The sequence below is a fragment of the Zonotrichia albicollis genome, chromosome 11 (assembly GCF_047830755.1).
Source record: "Zonotrichia albicollis isolate bZonAlb1 chromosome 11, bZonAlb1.hap1, whole genome shotgun sequence".
Classification (NCBI taxonomy): Eukaryota; Metazoa; Chordata; class Aves; order Passeriformes; family Passerellidae; genus Zonotrichia; species Zonotrichia albicollis.
Genome location: NC_133829.1, coordinates 14,532,436 through 14,550,538, shown reverse-complemented (window position 1 = coordinate 14,550,538; position 18,103 = coordinate 14,532,436). Strand labels below are relative to the sequence as shown.

Sequence of the window (18,103 nt, the reverse complement as noted above, 5' to 3'; positions counted from 1 at the left end):
TTAGCCATCAGTAATGGGGCAGAGAAGATTTTTTTTCCCTGAATGCAATGGAAATTTTGAGTAACTGCTACTGTAATTTCACGTGGTATAAGATAAGGTTTAAGTTATCTATTCATGTGCAGCTCAACTTATTTTTTAAGTAAACAAAATAGATCTAGAGTTAATATTTTTATTTCCATCTGATTATACAAGAGAACACTTACAGAGCAGTTTCCAGTGCTCAGAGTCTTTACTCATTGTAGCAGATAGGGCCTGGCGTTCGGAAGATCTCGTGATGTTACGGGAAGACAGGGCCCCTGCCCCCTTAGATAAGAAAATTAACATAGGAATGTAGCCCACCGAACTGGATTCCGGTAACTTTCCACTTGCCCAGGTAACTTTCCATCCCCTACTAACCATAGATGGTAAGGACAGACCCCCACCTGACGTAGAAGCCCCCTAGACTATAAAACCCCACGGGAAGAGAGAATAAAGGCCTTTGATCCTCCACCATATTGGTGTCCGCGTGTTTCTTAGGCCCGAGTGACCCTGGGGAATGGGTCACCGTGCTGTCTCCTGAAACCAGGCCGCCTGCCTTGTATCAGAAGGCAACATTCTGGTGCCGAAACCCGGGAAGCCGATCAGCGCCCGGGGAACGGGAATTCGCCTGGACGGGAGACAGCGGCTGCAGCGGCAGATCCGACTACAGCGGGGGAGACGTCCCCGGACCGGCAAGGAACATGGAATCCTATGCAAAGGTCGTATCAGATATGCATGCACAGTTTAGGATAGAATGTAAAATTAAGTGTGAGCTCAGGAATTCTAATCTTGCTATTGCAAGGCTCCTAGAGCTCGGGACGATTGAACGTCCGGTAAATATATTATATTGGGAAGTGCGGGAGAAGCACACTGCCGCCTTAGCAGAGGATACTAAGTCCTCAGGCAGTAATAAAAGCTTCAAAGCGTGGGGGAAAGGAGAAGAGGCCCTACGCAAGGCATTAGAAGAACAGGAGATGTGGAAAGTCGCGCATATACGTTTATTTCTTGCAGTGGAGCGGAGGGCGGGGGCCGCGACTCACGCGGTGTCTGGGAGCGATCGGATTGAATGCGGGAGTATGCCGGGGCCGGGAGCGTTCCGCCCCTTCCCGAGCCCGAGCCCAGACCCCCCAGAGCCCCCATGGGACCCCCCGACCCTCTCGCGGGGCCCGCTGGGTCCCGGCCCCCCCGCGGAGCCTTCCGAGGGATCCGCGGTTTTTCTGTGCGTCCCTTCCCCGCCGGCCGCCAGCACAGCGCGGCGGGCAGAGCGGCACGCGCGGTTCTTCTGCCGGGGACAGGCGGGGGGGGCGCGGAGTGCGGCCGGATTGTCGGGCCCCGCCGGGACCGGCGGGGACTCGCCGCCGCCGTATGGGTTTGAGGATGGCGCCGAAACACATGGTGAGGGCGGAAGTAAGGAGACGGGGGGCGGAAATGCAGTCAGCGCGCCCCAGAACGCATGTGCGGGAGAGCGGGGAGAACGGGCGGCCCCCGCGGTACGGCGTGAGACCAATCAAAGCGCTCTATTCAAATTAAGTCCTTATAGGGCAAGACCCTCCCCCAGCAGGAGGCGGGGGGACCCCAGGGGGAGGGAACGGCCCGACCCCCGCAGGAGGGGGCGGGGTCGGAGCCCGGGAAAAAGGCAGAGCAGCCCGGAAGTGCGGGCTCACTCTGTTTCCGGCTCTGACTCTGACTCGGTCTGGGACGAAAGGGAGTCAGAGAGCTCGGGTTCGGAGAGTTCGGATCCGGATTCTAGCTTTAACAGAGGGAGATCAGCGGCATACAAGGTTTCTAGTCGCAAGGCTCCTGCGTGGGTGAAGGGATCATTAGAGAAAGACCAGACTCCGCTTACGGATTGGCGGAAAATAAAGATGTTTTGTGCGGAGTGGAGCCCGTCTGCTAACCTGGTGCTCCCGGTCCGCGTAAGGGGAACAGGCGATAACCAACAGAGGACTTACTCCCCTGTAAACCCAAAGGAAATCCAGGCAATAATCAAAGCGATTGCAGACAAGGGAATTAATTCTGCCATGGTTACCACACTTATTGATGGCGTTTTCGGAGGGGATGATATGTTGCCTTTTGATATTAAACAGACGTGTAGGATGATTTTTGATGGCGCGGGGATGATAGTTTTTAAACAGGAGTGGGAAGATCAATGCACAAAGGAGCTGGCCCGAGTGACAGGACCTAACCATCCACTGCATGGCTCCAGCTTACAAAGGCTCATGGGCAGAGATCCCACCATGATAACACCCCAGGCGCAGGCTGAGGGCTTGCGGGCTCATGAGGTTATGACAACCACCCGTGCTGCCCGGGAAGCTATCCGTGCTGCGGCTAAAGTAGTAGCCAGTCCAGCCCCATGGTCGACCATCAAACAGAGTGAGAGCGAGAGCTTCACTCAGTTTGTGGACAGACTTCAGGCAGCACTGGACTCCTCCTCGTTGCCGTCGGAGGCTAAGGGTCCCGTGCTGGCAGACTGCCTGCGCCAGCAGTGTAACTCAGCCACCAAGGACATCTTAAGGTCACTGCCACCTGAGGCTAATGCAGCAACCATGATTAGGCACGTTGCAAAGGAAGAGCATCTGGCTCCTATCCAAGCAGCGGTTCACACTGCAATAACCAGTGTGATGGCATGCCTTGAGTGTGGCCAGGCAGGCCACCTGGCAGCAAACTGTCCCCAGCCAAGGCGCCTATCAGCAGCTGCTCCGCCACGCCAAGGGGGACTTAGGGGACCGTGCTGGGCATGCGGGAAGAAGGGGCACTTGGCTAAGGAATGCAGATCCAGGCTTCAGGGAAACGGGAGAGGGGGGGGGCAGCCGGGCCGTGTCCAGCCCCCTCCCACCTGGAATATGCAGCGGCCCAGCTACAGCAACCCCCAGTGGGGCAGGAGACCCTCATATCCTATCCCCCCACAGGGAGTAGCCAATTTTGCATCCCTGCCTACGGTGCAATGGCAAAGCTATGCAACCCCCTCAGCACCCTCACACCCCCCACTGCCACAAGCTGCGCCGGTGGTACAGGGCCAGCAGGAGATGCCCCAGAGCGGGATCCCTGGGTGGCCCTGGCCATGAAAATAGGGAGGGAACCATTGATGGTGTGGGGAACATGCCGGCTTTATGGCAGTCAGGATTCCCATGTCATAGGGTTACAGTTCTGGGCGGACACGGGTTCAGACTGCACGATTATTCCCCAAGCACATTGGCCCAGACATTGGCAATTCAAAGAAGTCCCTCCAGTGAATGGAGTGGGAGGGCAGTCTCGGGCATGGAAAAGCACCCAGCTGGTGGCTATAACACTCCACACGAAAAAGGGACCAGAACAAACAGTTGCGATCCACCCGTACATACTGCAAAATTCTCCACCTCTGTTAGGAAGGGACATTCTTTCCATGCTAGGATTCCGGATTACAAATTTATCCTAAGGGCCACTGCTGTACACCCTCCGCTGCCGATCAAATTAACCTGGAAATCATCAGACCCCGTATGGGTTGAGCAGTGGCCCCTGACAGAGCCTCGAGCGGCAGCCTTGCTGGAACTGGTCGACCGCGAGCTGCAAAAGGGTCACATAGAACCCTCTATCAGCCTCTGGAACACCCCTGTATTCGTGATCCCTAAAAGGTCCGGAGAAGGCTATCGTCTCATCCACGACCTGAGAGAGGTAAACAAAGCGATCCAACCCATGGGTCCGGTCCAGACACTGCTACCCACGAACTCAGCCATCCCTGCAGGACGGCCGTGCGCAGTGCTGGACATCAAGGACTGTTTCTTCTCAATACCCCTGCACCCTGAGGACAGAGAACGATTTGCCTTTTCCGTGGCATTCCGAAATGGCGAACGGCCTAACCTCCGCTTCCAATGGCGGGTATTGCCACAGGGACTTGTCAACAGTCCTGTCATATGCCAAATCACTGTGGACAAAGCACTGATGCCAGTTCGACACTCCCATCCCACCGCAACCATCATCCAGTACATGGATGACATTCTGGTAGCAGCTCCATCGGCAAGTGAAGTGGATCACCTGGTATCCACAATCACGGAAACCCTTCAGGCCAACGGCTTCGAGATCGCAAGTGCAAAGATCAAGAGAGGACCCTGCGTGACCTTCCTGGGAGTGGGGATCACAAGCTCCTACGTGACACCCCCCGAGGCGAAGGTCAGTCGAGACGTCAAAACACTACACGACGTGCAACGCCTGGTGGGATCACTGCAGTGGCTTCGCAACATTGTCCTGATTCCTCCCGAGGTCATGGACCCCTTGTATGACCTCCTGAAAGGGAAGCACCCCTGGGAACCCAAGGAGCTGACACCGCAAGCAACGAGCTCCCTTGACTTCATCGAAAGCCAGATGTCCACGGGCACACTTGCCAGGTGGAACCCAGCCCTGCCACTGGACTTATACGTTCACTTTACACCGAGGGGGGGAGTGGGAGCACTGGCTCAAGGACCTTCTGAAAAGGCCCGACCGATTCAATGGGTGGTTCTCGGAAGACCTGCTCGTGCTTTCTCCCCAGGAATCGAATGCATCGCTAGCCTCATCATGAAAGGCAGGAAACTCGCTTTGAAACACCTAGGGACTGAGCCAACAAGCATCCACCTTCCGTTTCGCAAGCAACCAACTACGGAGTCAGCCACGATATCGGAGTACCTAGCCCTTGCTCTCACCGGCTTCGGAGGAGAAATCTCCTACTCCTCCAAACCACCCTGGACTCAGCTGCTGGCCATTGTCGACATGGACATACCGCCAAAGGTCATGGACCGACCGCAGCCAGGACCAACGGTCTTCACAGATGCTTCCTCCACGACTTCAACCGCAGCAGCAGTGTGGCAGGCAGGAGAGCAATGGCATTGCGTCAAAGCGTGTGACCCCACACTGTCAGTGCAACAGCTGGAGGCGACAGCAGTCGTCTTGGCGTGCGGACTCTTTCAAGAGGAACACCTTAACATAGTAACAGACTCTATATTCGTGGCGAAGCTTTGCCTAGCCATGGCAGGACCAGGAGTGTCTACATCAGCAGCAGCCCTAATGCTGGAAGAAGCACTCTCCTCGCGACAGGGCACCGTGTCAGTCATTCACGTTAACAGCCACGACCCAGTCAAAGGCTACTTCCAGATCGGCAACGACAAAGCGGACGCCGCAGCAAAAGGCGTGTGGACGTTGCAAGAAGCTCGTCAGCTGCACGAGTCGCTCCACATCGGAGCCAAAGCACTGGCAAAGAGATGCGGGATCCCGACCGCAGACGCAAAACACGTGGTAGCCACCTGTCCTCATTGCCAGAAGTCACCCCTGTGGACCAGTGGAGTCAACCCGAGAGGTCTCAAGCCTTCAGAGATCTGGCAATCGGACTTCACCTGGTGTGAACTACTGAAGCCCCGAGCGTGGCTTGCAGTGACAGTGGACACTTATAGCGGAGCGATCATAGCCACACAGCACCCCAAAACAAATTCCAAGGCCACAGTTCAGCACTGGCTGACAGCCATGGCTTGGCTTGGTATCCCAAAGCAGATCAAAACGGACAACGGGTCCAATTTCACCTCCAAACCAGTACAGGAATTCGCCTCAAAATGGGGCATCACATTAGTGCAAGGTATCCCATATAACAGTACCGGGCAGGCCATAGTGGAGAGAGCAAATCAGACCCTGAAAACCAAGCTAGAGGTGTTGGCAAAAGCAGAGGGCTTTGCCAATGCCATTCCCCCGGGAGATCAAGCGCGCATGCTGGCAACTGCTTTGCTAGCACTGAATCAGTTCCCTAGGGGAGATGAAACAAACAGTCCCGTTCAAAAGCACTGGGCCACCCGAGCACTAGAGGAGGGCCCGCAGGTGGTAATTAGAAATGAGCTGGGCGAATGGGAACGGGGCTGGAGGCTGATGCTCACGGGGAGAGGGTATGCAGCTGTCAAAAAGGACGGCAAAGTCAGGTGGTGTCCACTTAAGTCAATTAAGCCCGACCTTCATAATAAGCAGGATGAGACTGACGAGAATTGTGAGTTTCTGTTTACAGGACATGCTCATAGGACGTCCTCGTGACGCGTACATGCCCATCCCAGAGGAAAGTGACAGACCACCAAGCCGCTTGGCAGCGCCCGAGAGACCCGCACGGGTGAGACCCAGGCATCAGCGGTGTTTCTGTGTGATTTTGCTGTTGGGGCTTGTTGCCAGAGGACAAGCCAGCCCAGATCACTACCCCCACCGGCCTTTCAGGTGGGTCATGCGTCACCTTAGTAGTGACAAGGTGCTCAGGGAAGTCACCACACCAAATGCCCCATCGTTCGTGCTCCGCATCACCGACCTGTTCCCAGGACGACCAAAGGTAGACCCCAATTCCCCACACGCCACACACATGTACCTATCCTACTGGTGCCCAGCTTCAAACCCAGGAAAAAGCTACTGCAATCACCCAGGGTGGGGATATTGTGGGCACTGGGGCTGCGAAACCATTGTTACAGATGCCAGACCGTCGGGGCCTGGGTGGGATCCACAAGAGCCCGACAAATTCTTACAATTCGCCTGGGCACCCAGCGGCTGCAAAACACCCATTTTCCTCCAGGGAAACTTTTATCGCAATCACCATAAAATCCCAAAAATTCGGAAATGCACTAGCTATAACATGACAGTCTTGCAACCACATCACCCCAGTTGGGCCATAGGCCGAACGTGGACAGTTGTCCTTCAAGGGTCAAAAGAGAGAGTAAATGTGCGAATTACCAGGCTCCAACCGTCGGCTCCCCGAGCGGTCGGACCAAACAAAGTGATTAAAAGCGTGCCGAAAGGGAAAAATGCAACCTACCCTAAAACCCTACCCACTAGAGTTAGCAAAGTCCCAACCGGCCATGCGGAAGTCTTTCAGATAGACCGTGCAGCCGGATCGTACTCAGACCCAATCCTTCGTATGTTAGAAGCTACCTTTATATCCCTGAATGAATCCAACCCTAACCTAACCGAATCCTGCTGGCTTTGCTACGATGTCAAACCTCCCTTTTATGAAGGAATTGCTTTAAACACTCCCTTCAGTTACTCCACAGCCGATGCCCCTCACCAGTGCAGATGGGAAACCCCTCGCAAAGGAATCACCCTGAGCCAAGTCACAGGCCAGGGCAGATGCTTTGGCAATGCAACACTAGCTAGGCGGAGAGGCAACATCTGCACCAAAGTTGTCAAGCCTAACAGGAAAAACAGTAAGTGGGTAGTCCCATCCGCACCTGGGATGTGGGTTTGCCAGCGATCTGGAGTGAGTCCCTGTGTGTCTCTTGCCAAATTTGATGACTCTAACGACTTTTGTGTCCAAGTTCTGATTGTTCCTAGGGTCCTGTACCACTCAGACGAAGAAGTGTACCACCTTTTTGAGGAACCCAGCCGGCTCCACAAAAGAGAAATACTAACAGGTGTAACTATCGCAATGCTGCTCGGGCTAGGAGCAGCAGGAACGGCAACGGGTGTCTCAGCCCTAGCGACACAGCACCAAGGACTGTCCCAGCTGCAAATGACCATCGACGAGGACCTGCAAAGGATCGAGAAATCCATCTCCTTCCTGGAGAAGTCAGTCTCCTCTCTCTCGGAAGTGGTCTTGCAGAACAGGCGAGGTCTGGACCTCCTGTTCATGCAGCAAGGGGGCCTGTGTGCCGCCTTGAGAGAGGAGTGCTGCTTCTATGCAGACCACACAGGAGTCGTGAGAGACTCCATGGCAGAACTCAGAAACAGACTGGCTCAGAGGCAGAAGGACAGGGAAGCCCAACAGGGCTGGTTCGAGTCCTGGTTCAATCAATCACCATGGCTAACCACTCTGATTTCTACCCTAATAGGTCCAGTGGCATTGCTGCTTCTAGCGGTTACCTTCAGACCTTGCCTGCTGAACAAGCTGGTCTCATTTGTTCAGGCCCGCCTGGAACGGGCCAACATCCTGTTCATCGGCCGGCGAATCCAACCAGGGAACACTGCCAGCCACAAGTTCTAACCTTGACTGGCAAAAAACTTACTCAGATGTACCAAATCCCCTTTTCCTTATCGAACTGCAACCTTATACCTCATTTCAGTGTATGACTACCTCATTCATTTGTGAAAAAGGGGGGGGAGATGTAGCAGATAGGGCCTGGCGTTCGGAAGATCTCGTGATGTTACGGGAAGACAGGGCCCCTGCCCCCTTAGATAAGAAAATTAACATAGGAATGTAGCCCACCGAACTGGATTCCGGTAACTTTCCACTTGCCCAGGTAACTTTCCATCCCCTACTAACCATAGATGGTAAGGACAGACCCCCACCTGACGTAGAAGCCCCCTAGACTATAAAACCCCACGGGAAGAGAGAATAAAGGCCTTTGATCCTCCACCATATTGGTGTCCGCGTGTTTCTTAGGCCCGAGTGACCCTGGGGAATGGGTCACCGTGCTGTCTCCTGAAACCAGGCCGCCTGCCTTGTATCAGAAGGCAACAACTCATGAAAATGCACACTGGTTCAATACAAGCAGTCTTGAACAATACTGCTTTGGTGATGTATGTGAGAACAATTGCTCACTGTGGCGCTGGTTTCTCTGTTCCTTCTGAGGCAAGCACAGGCAGTCCTCAAAACCTCAGCTCCCTGTGATGAGACTGGTAACCATTCCATAGCTTTTCATGATATAGCCACTGAAGTGTAAGTACACACTGCTCCTCAAGATCCTAGCTTGGCAGATCATGTACTTACATCAATGATTTATATGGCTGCTTGAATATTTAGGTGTTTCAAAATAATACATTAAAAAGAATGGATGCAGGTAGGGACCCTGCATTAGCTAAGCGATTCAGCTGATTAAAAGGCTGGCACATCCCTCCTGTGAGCCCTAGAGAGTGGGCATTGGTTAGATTGGAGTGGAGAGGGCTCTGGGGGAAGATCTCATCAAGGTTTTTAAATATCTGATGAGAAGAAGTAAAGATGGAGCCAGGCACTTCTCAGCAATACCCAGTAACAGGAAGAGGGGCACAGACTGGTTCTGTGTGGGTGGCTGAACAAGGGAATGCTCACCCAGACAGGCTGGGGAGTCTGTCCTTGCAGACACTCAAACCTAGCAGTGACTTGTAGCTTTAGCAAAGGAGGTGGACTGGGCAATCTCCAGAGATGCCTTCCAGCCTCATCTGTTCTGTGAAGAAAATATACAAATATACAAATGATAAAGTCTCTATATAAATACAAAAGCTTTTAAAATTAAATACTGACTTAACTGAGTCACTCAAGTGACAGTTTTTCATCAGGCTTGGTCAACAGCAGTTGGCTGATTTGTGAAACTGTTTTTAAAGAATAGTCTATTCACCCTTCATAGCCTTCCTTCTTTCACAGCCATTGTGGAATCCTTTGGTGCCATCAGGACCTTTAGGCAGCCTCAGCACCCCTACAGGGAGACCGTCTGCATTTTGTATTTTCCGAGCCAACATGGGACTGCTGACAGGGCTCTTCTCTTGGGTCAGAGTTTGTGCTTTCCTTCTCTGCACCCAGGGGCTCCCAGAAGGAGTGATGCTGCTATCTGAGGAATAATCAGTGTATTTTTTTGGAATTTCAGGGCTAGTGCTTGCGTTAATCTTGCTGTCTTCAGCCAGTGGAGATTTTTTCGTTCCTTTTCTTAGTGAAGATGGACTGTTCCAAGGACTTGATCTGGGTGACATGTTAGGACTCAAATGGTTGTTAGGGTGGATGATGGGGCTCAAATTACTCGTGGTATTTGCTGTGGTACGTTTGCGTCCTGACCGTGGTGACGTGGGATTGCTCTCCGGGTCAGAAGAGCTGTTGGCTGAAGATTCATCACCAGCAAACTGAAGTTCCTCAACTCTCTTGTTAAGGGATCGAGCCTTCTTAAGGCTCTTGCTGCTATCTTCATCACGGTTCTTGTCTTTGGGAACTTTTTTCTTTGGTGGTTTCATGCCTATTTGGACAACCTTCATGCCGGTCTCTTTGTTTTCAGCACACATGAACTCATGAGCACGTACAGCAGCTTCTACTTCTTCAAATTCTATAATTGCACATTCCTGGGTTCCCAGCTGGGTGTACCGATTGCTGACCCTCCTGATATCAGGTGGGAGATCCCTGCCAGGCTTGAGAATACGAACTGATGAAATTGCACCAAAAGTTACAAAGGCTTTGAGGAGGTGCTCCATTATCCTTTCTTGCATGCATCCGTTTTCTTCTTTGTTAAGGGCCTGCAGCTCAGGAATCATGTGGATATCATACACCAGTAGCATCCTGGTAGGGACATTTTCACTTGGAAACACTGGAACTGGAGTATTTCTTCGAACCTTTTTGTTATCATCATTGAGCTCCAGAGTGCTGGAGTACTTCAGTGCATAGGCTGTGGCTCTCCAGTCACGGGTAAGGTGTTTCACCTTCGGGACAGACACAGGTTAAGCACACAACTGAGCAAACCCAATCAAACTAGTCACTGAATTTTAAGGCAGATGCAGGCTTCAGTCTACAAGCAGAACCCTGGATTTAAGTTTCATGTAGCAGACTTACTGAGAAAGTATACCTTTTTCGTGCTGTAATGGGCATCAGTGAGCTCCTGTAAAGCTTATGTCCTGTTGAATCAAATGAAAACAGGAACTGGCACTAAAGCTCAAACTGGGAATCATTGCTACATCTGAAAGCCTGCTCAACTAGTGGTTGGTCATTCCACATCTAGGCCTGAACCATGATCAAAATGTATGTTCTATAGAGGTTACCTTTGCCAAACAAGAAGTTTTGTTAAGTTTAAGTCTTCATTGTGTTGAACTGATCTTTCCTCCCTCAAAAATCACAGTCTAGAAAACACCCTAAACTTTTCCATTTTCATTAGATGTTTATAATGAGTTTATCTGTTGCCAGTATAATCTGAAGTTGTTTGAGGAAATTGAGTGTGCCTTAACTTCTAGACTGAATAACTCTGCAAAACCATGATATATAGAATCTTGACAAAGTGTTTCTAGTGTAATTCTAGAAATCAGTTATGTACAGATTTACATAGGTCTTTCTAATATATGGAGAAATGTATTTTTCTCCTTACATTTCTAATGTAAGGAGAAAAAACCAAAAAACTCCAAGTCTAAGGGACGTTGGTTACCAGATAATTTATACTACTCTTCAGTTTTAGTTCTCTGTCCAAAAGTCAGATTCACTGTTCCTTCTCAGAGACAGGAACGTAATTTTACCAGGATTACCCAGCTGTTCATGAGTAGTTGTCATGGAAATTAATTTTATCTAATGTCCTCCTGTCTCAAAGCATGATAATTGAAAAGCATAGAGGCTTTAAAGCCAATTATTTCCCTGGCCAATCATCAACGAGTCCAGCAGTGAAAGTTCTGGATGAGTACAAACATAACCATCATAGCAAAACCAGGCAGATAAAGAGAAAGACTATAAAGTTGCCTGTATAAAATGTTACTTTAATCTCTTCTACTGTTTTTAGATTCATCAGGCTTGCATGAGACCCTTCAAGTCTTAAAAAGTTAGCTTACCTTCTTAAATGAAGTGAGGAGTTTAACACTGACATAGCCCATTTTATTTCTTCTCACATGCTTCAGAAGGAAGGCATCTTTCTCAAGGTTCTCATCTGAGAAGTAATATTCAATCTGTGCTATTAACTTCTGGATCAGGTCATTTTCTGGTGGTTTCCAGTTCTGGTCAGAGTCATCATCATTTTCACCACCACTGGAAAACAGTTAAATCATTTTATCAACAGATCTTCATTTTCTATTAGTGGATTCAAATAGCCTTTCAAAATGAAAGGGCATAACCATTATGGTTGCAACTGACCTTAGATGTGGGCACTGGACAGGTTTGACCCACCCAGCAGAGCCAGCAGGCTCAGAGCATGAAGCTTTCCAGTCAACACAAGGACTCGAGTTCCTGAGCTCATTCCAAAAGCTGATCTCAGTGCAGAACAATGAGGCATCTACACTAATGGCTTGAAAGCACTGACAACTCAATTTTCTACCAAAACATGAAATGAAGGTGCCCTGGAACTTGGTACTATACAAAGTTCCTCCAGTTACAGTGTTATATTTTTCAGTGTGAAGCTGTTAAACATAGGCCTGACCTTTATGTGCTTCATGAGTAGTGTCACATACCAGAGAATGAATATTCCAACTGGATGCAGTCATGATTTCTTAAGTCTCTTTGCTGCATAAATGCCGGAGCTGATATGCAGGGAGTAAGGAGGAGTGACAGGATTGCTGCAGTTTTATAGGTCACTTCCAGAGTGACAGAGTAACATAACCAGCAGTTTAGCACAGGGGCTAAACCTGCTGGCTTGTGTACCTCAGGAACATGTTTATATGCACACATGCAGGCTCCTCATGAGGAATGACCTCATGGGGTCATTCTCATTTCTTCTCTTTATCTGCCATATTGTCTGGGTACCTTGCCAAAATGGAGCACTGTTGAGCATTCTATTCCTCAAAAAATACTGCAGCCGTGGATTCAAGATAAACATCTTGCCATTTGCAATGTTTGTTGCTGTAATAGACATTTCCATTTACGGGTGACAAAAACGACAGAGTCATTTTTTCAAGCTGTTAATGGTCTAGTTTTGTGGGATCATCATGCAAGTTTCTGTTAAAAAAAATAAAAACATCCACTAAGTAGGCCATAAATTGTGTACTAGTTTGGTCTCCCATGTACATTAGTAATGAAAAGGAGCCATGCATTTCCCCAAAATTGTCTTAAGTAGCTTTTTCAGGCTTTGGAATCCTTAGGAAAAGGAGCAGACATCACACAGGAGTGCTGTGAGGCCAGTCTGGCAGGGAGGATGCCGCCTGCTGGGTCCCCTGCCCTGGACAGGTCTGTGCACAGTGACAGAGGCAGTGGCTGCAGTGCTGTGGCTGTGCTGGCTCTCTGGAGAGAGTGGGTGGGTCAGGGGGCTCTGCACAGGAGCTCTGCCTGCTGCTGGCACCACTTACAGCAGCTCTCTGGCACCTGGCTGTTTGAAGCTTACAGTACATTTAATTGTTATAGTTCTTCTCATGAAGGTAGGGCAGCACATCTGATATGTGTGGATACTTGCACAGTCCTGGAAGTCTCCCTGTTAAAAATCTCCCCAGCCTTTAACAGGGTACAGTTCAAAGGAATGACAAGAATGAGAGACCAGGACAGAGAATTTCTGTTATTTGGCGAAGCCAGAAGTGGAGGATGATAGATGAAGTTAAAATCAGGATGGTAAAAAATATCCAGTACCCAGCTGTGAGTGCTGGTTTCAGACGGAAGCAAAAACCAATGGTGTTTGTTTTTCATTCATGATAATCCCTTCCCACTACTTCATTTACTACTGATTCAGAATGAGTCTGAGTGCAAGAAGCTTGGAACACTTCAGCCTTTTTGCAAATCCACACTCTGCTAGGAAAAGCTTGCCTTTAGTTCTGGATCAGGCTAACGTTTATTTTAGGGATTTATTAGCATAGATATTTGTTCAGAGACAAAAAGGGGTGTTGTGCTTTGGAAAACAACAAAAATGAATTGCATGTTTGCAGAGAACTACAGCATTGTCATACTGAATCAGGGTGAAACATTTCACCTCTCAAATATTGTTCACAGTTTGACCTATACACTATTTCTATATTTGGCAGACACATCAGTTTTTACAAAATCTTATGGGCTCTTACAACAGCTCTCACTAAATGCTGCATGGAAATACAATAAATGCAGAAATTTGTAACTAGCACCGTGTTAATTTGTGATAACGATCAATTTGCAGCCCCTCTCGGGTATCAAATGTATTACAAAAATAGTTGATAAATCATTTCAGTCAACATTGACAAAGAACCAAACCCTAGTAGTTATTCACAACTTTATTTTTTTTATTCAGAGCTTTGTGATTATATGCTTGTAAAACAGAATGAAAAACAATCTTTCAGCATGGTGACTCATCTGGTCATTAGTCACACAAGAAACTAAACATATCTACAGAGAGAACAGATTTGGAATTTTAAATATCTCACAATATATTAAATTGTTTGGATAGCATCTAACCTTCTGAAAAATTTTAGCTGAGTCTCCAAATGAATGAAGTATTGCATTAATAAATACTGTGTGGCAATGTAATTTATAAGTTCCAAGAGTACAGTCACTCAAGGGCAGTCCACGTTTGTTAACAAATTCATGAATACATCACTGGGTGCCTACTGATGGCAAGCTGTCTGCAAGCTTCAGCTGGAGAGTGGGATGGCTCATTCCCAGCAGTTTTAGATCATCCCTAATAATTTTCCTAATGTTTGTAAATAATTTCCTGTCAGATGCTGCATTCCCAAAAAAGGAAATCCTTAGGTAAGGTTATTTGTAAACGGCAGGAGCGTGTGTAAACTCCATTCTCCTACTTTTGATGTGGAGTTTTTAGAGTTCCCTCCATGGCAATATCTCTGACCTTTCCTGATCAGGAGAAGGCCATTTACAAAAAGGCAACCTCCATAAGAATTGAATATACAACAACACTGTCAGCAGACATTTCTGAAGACAATACCTACTGCAGAGGATTAAATAAGTTACATTTAAGAATATTTAAGAGCTATTGTCTTCCAAAGCTTGGAAAAATAACCATGTTATTTTTTCCTAGTCTAGGCCAGGGCTAGAAGCTCTTCACAAGTAATACTATCATAGATAACAAATGTAAATAATATTCTGATTTTAAGAAATCAGTACATGGAATGCAATATTGTAGGCTGCTGTACATTTTTATAAAAATACAACAGTCACATATGATTTTGGAATAACTAAGCTGACTCAGTTTAAAAACCTTAACTGCACTGTGCCTAGCTCTGTTCAACTCCTGTTTCTGTAGTCCATAGCTGACAGTTTTGGCAGCTACAGAAAATGTCTCACTCCCCTACAACCCCTCTGTAATTTAAAATACTACATTGCAGTTCATTCTGAGTCAGTGCTAGGTATGAAGTTAGAAAATCAGTTAGAAATAATAAATGTTCAAATAGAATACTGAATTTCTTGCTACTGTACCTAAATTTTTATGTGACAATTTATGACTCCATCTGCAGCTTTACTACAGACCACAGGATGAACTACAACTAGTAGATCTTTGTCTTCCTGCAGTTTGCTGGCACAAAAATCCTGGATGTTCCTTTCACAAGTAAGAGATTCTGGTAAGCTTCGAAGCTATTTCAGGCCACCCAGCCAAAAACGGGCAAAAAGAGGGAAAAAACCAAAACACCAAACCCCAAAACGAAACTCCAAAACACAGCTACAGCTAACCCCCGCAACGTTTCTGTAAAACGCAGTGAGTTGGAAATATCGGGGGCGTCAGAGCCCGGCGTTTCTGCTCTGGGGAGCCCCGGGCCCGGCAGTCCCGTCGGGGGCGGGTGGGTGGCAGCCCGGCGGAGCCATCGGTGCTGCGGGCAGCTCCCTGCCGGCTCTCCGTGCTGGAGGCTTTCCAGCGTCTCCCACCCGCCCCTCGGCGTTGCATCAGCCGGGCCCGCTCCGTTCCGGGGGTGTCGGCGGCGGCCCCGCTGCTCGCCCCGCGCAGCCCGCCCTGCCCGGGGGCTCACCTGGAACGCCCGCAGCGCCCCGAGTCCTCCTCGCTGCAGCTGGGGCACCGCGCTCCGCCACCGCCCTCCTCCTCCTCGTCCTCCTCGTCCTCCTCGGCTGCCGCCTGGACGGCCACTCGGATCTGCACGGGGCCGCTCCCCGCCGGCAGCTCCGGCCCGGCGGGCGCGGCCCCGGGCTCGGCCGGCTGCGGCTGGGCCATGGAGCTCCCCGGCCGGGCTCAGCCCGCGATGCCCCGGGTTGCGACAGCCGCCGGCCGCCTCCCCTCCTGTCCCCCCCTGTCCCCTCCCGCTGGGGCGGCGCTCCCAGCTCCACTCCCCCGGCGCGGCCGCACGGCAGCGGGAGGGTCCGACCCTCCTCCAGCCATGCCGCCCCCGGGCCCGCCGGGCAGCTGAGGAGTCCTTCCCTTGACGGCTGAGCAGGGACTGCTTTTGTTTCACCAGAAAACAGCGGGCTCCTCGCCGGAAAGCAGCGGTTCGGCTGCTCTTCTTCTCCTGGTGGAGCCTTGGGGCTGCGCCGCCGCTCCCTGACCAGAGCGTTGCGTTTCTGAAAGTCAGAAAGGTTTCGCTGGGGTAAGTGTGGTTTAAATGCCCAGGGTGAGATTTGGAAAGAAGATACGCGAGTGAACAAGGACGTGATTGGATACGTGCTGGTTTTGCAGAGGAGTCTCCTCTATAGTTCTGCATGGCACTTATACGGAATAAAAATATTTCCCCTTAAGAACTAATTAAAATAGAGGCCCTTTTTCTGAAACACTTAGGCAGTGATTATTTTGAACTTAAGACTATTGCACTATATTTCAGTGGATTGTTTCAGCTACTAAAGTGAAATTAACGTTCATGTGCTAAATAGTAGAATCAAAAGCTTTTCAATTTACCATGTAAATACTCATTCACTGTCTGTACCCAAACTGCTAAATGATCTTCAAGTCACAGCTTCTTTTATGGCATCCTTGTCTGTGTTTGTATTGCTTCAATATTTTCTTCTTAAAAATTTGGGTGGACAAAGAGTGAGACTGCCCTCATGGCCAGTTCTTTTCATTACTGTGGCAAACAGTCCTCATGAGTCAGGTTTGCTGGCATGGACACATTCTGAGATTGCCCTGCCCCAGGCTTTGGCTGATTTTTAAATGTGCCTTAAGCAATAAAGTATTTTGTTTATGAAATATGCTTACAAGCACCACTAACCAAATCTCTAGTTCTCTGCTGATGGAACATTCTGTATTATGTCTTGGGTAATGCATCACTTTGCTGGTTTTTTTTTTCCAGTGGACAGAGAAATACAAACACAAATTACACATTCTAGGCAAGAATATGGACAGGGGCTGTGGGTCAGATTTTGTATGAGTTCATGGAAGTTGTTTGCCTCCCTGGGCACAAACAAGGTCAGGAGTATGAACAAAGAACTATTTTATGCTACCCAAACAGCTAACCCAAATGATGTTTGAGAGAGACTTTCAGTTTATCTGATATATCTTTCTGTCAAGGTTGAGGGAACTTGGTTTTATAGCAAAGGACACTAGATGTGTTTATTTGTTCTACCAGTGGTCGCAGCACAGAACTGGCTTTTGGCCAGATGAAAACTGATGTAATTTCAAACACTGTTGATTAGATTTCCATTGAAATTGCCAGACTGATGTTTTTTGGGTTTGTTTGTTTCATTTTATTTTCTTTTTAATGTAAGAGTGCTCTACAATGCTTAACTTCCATTAGAGATAAAGCAGTATTTGTAAACACAGCAGAACTTAAAACTACATGTATTAATGTAGAGAAGTCCCTTAGAGGGAAACCCATGGCTCACTGGTATGCAGTAAACATCCTAAACCCATGAACCTCAACTGCACAACCAAAATCTGCACAGATTTCTTATGGTGCATTTTCCAGCAGATGAAATATAAAATGACAATACAAGAAGCTAAACCTGGAATATTTATTTGTGTGGCAAGGCATTGGAATAGGTTGCCCGGGGGGGTGTTTAAGAGTGTCTGGATCTGCACTGGATCATGTAGTTTGTGATTTAGGGGTTACAGTTATAGTGCTGGGTTAACATTTGGACTTGATTATCTTAAAGGTCCCTTCCAACCTTGATTCTGATTGGGAAAGACACCATGAGGCAATTCACAGCCCTTCCACGCACTGGCAGCCACACGGTTATTTTTCCTACCACTAATTTCTTGATGAGTGTATTTAAAAGCATCTACTATGCATCATGCGAGCTCCTGGGCTCCAGGAGCTGCTGCAGGATCAGCACCAGGAGCTTGCACATGTTGACTGTCACATTTTGTGATTGTCACATTTGGTAACCACTCTATGCCCACAAAAGAAAATTTTCTGAGGCACGACAGGGGCCATCCCGCTTCTGGCTTTGTCACGGATTTCCACACAGAGCCACTTGTTTGTAGAATTTAGAAAAATACAATCATAATATGTGCTTTTTACTGTGAGGCGGTGGGGTGTGGGAGACACCGCGCAAAGCAGGACGACCACAGAGCGCCCCATCCATCCATCCATCCATCCATCCATCCGTCCGTCCGTCCGTCCGTCCATCCATCCATCCATCCATCCATCCATCCATCCATCCATCCATCCATCCATCCATCCGTCCGTCTAC

The 18,103-nt window shown here is 48.9% G+C and overlaps 1 protein-coding gene across 1 annotated transcript; it reads right to left on the bottom strand.

Moving 5' to 3' along the window:
• Nucleotides 1–8,444: 8,444 nt before the first annotated feature.
• Nucleotides 8,445–16,079, bottom strand: LARP6 (La ribonucleoprotein 6, translational regulator). The gene is made up of 3 exons (XM_074549458.1): nucleotides 15,496–16,079; nucleotides 11,464–11,656; nucleotides 8,445–10,356 (listed from the first exon to the last, which is right to left on the bottom strand). The coding sequence occupies exons 1-3, from the start codon at nucleotides 15,693–15,695 to the stop codon at nucleotides 9,286–9,288; spliced, it is 1,464 nt and encodes a 487-aa protein (XP_074405559.1). The 5' UTR covers nucleotides 15,696–16,079; the 3' UTR covers nucleotides 8,445–9,285.
• Nucleotides 16,080–18,103: the final 2,024 nt, after the last annotated feature.

Bases quoted from the DNA above. Each gene is read 5' to 3' on its own strand.
- LARP6 (XM_074549458.1), bottom strand. From the start codon at position 15,695: ATGGCCCAGCCGCAGCCGGCCGAGCCCGGGGCCGCGCCCGCCGGGCCG. The intron at 11,657-15,495 runs GTGAGCCCCCGG...ACTGTTTTCCAG, and splicing joins GGGCGCTGCGGGCGTTCCAG to TGGTGGTGAAAATGATGATG. The intron at 10,357-11,463 runs GTAAGCTAACTT...TCTGTCCCGAAG, and splicing joins TCCTCACTTCATTTAAGAAG to GTGAAACACCTTACCCGTGA.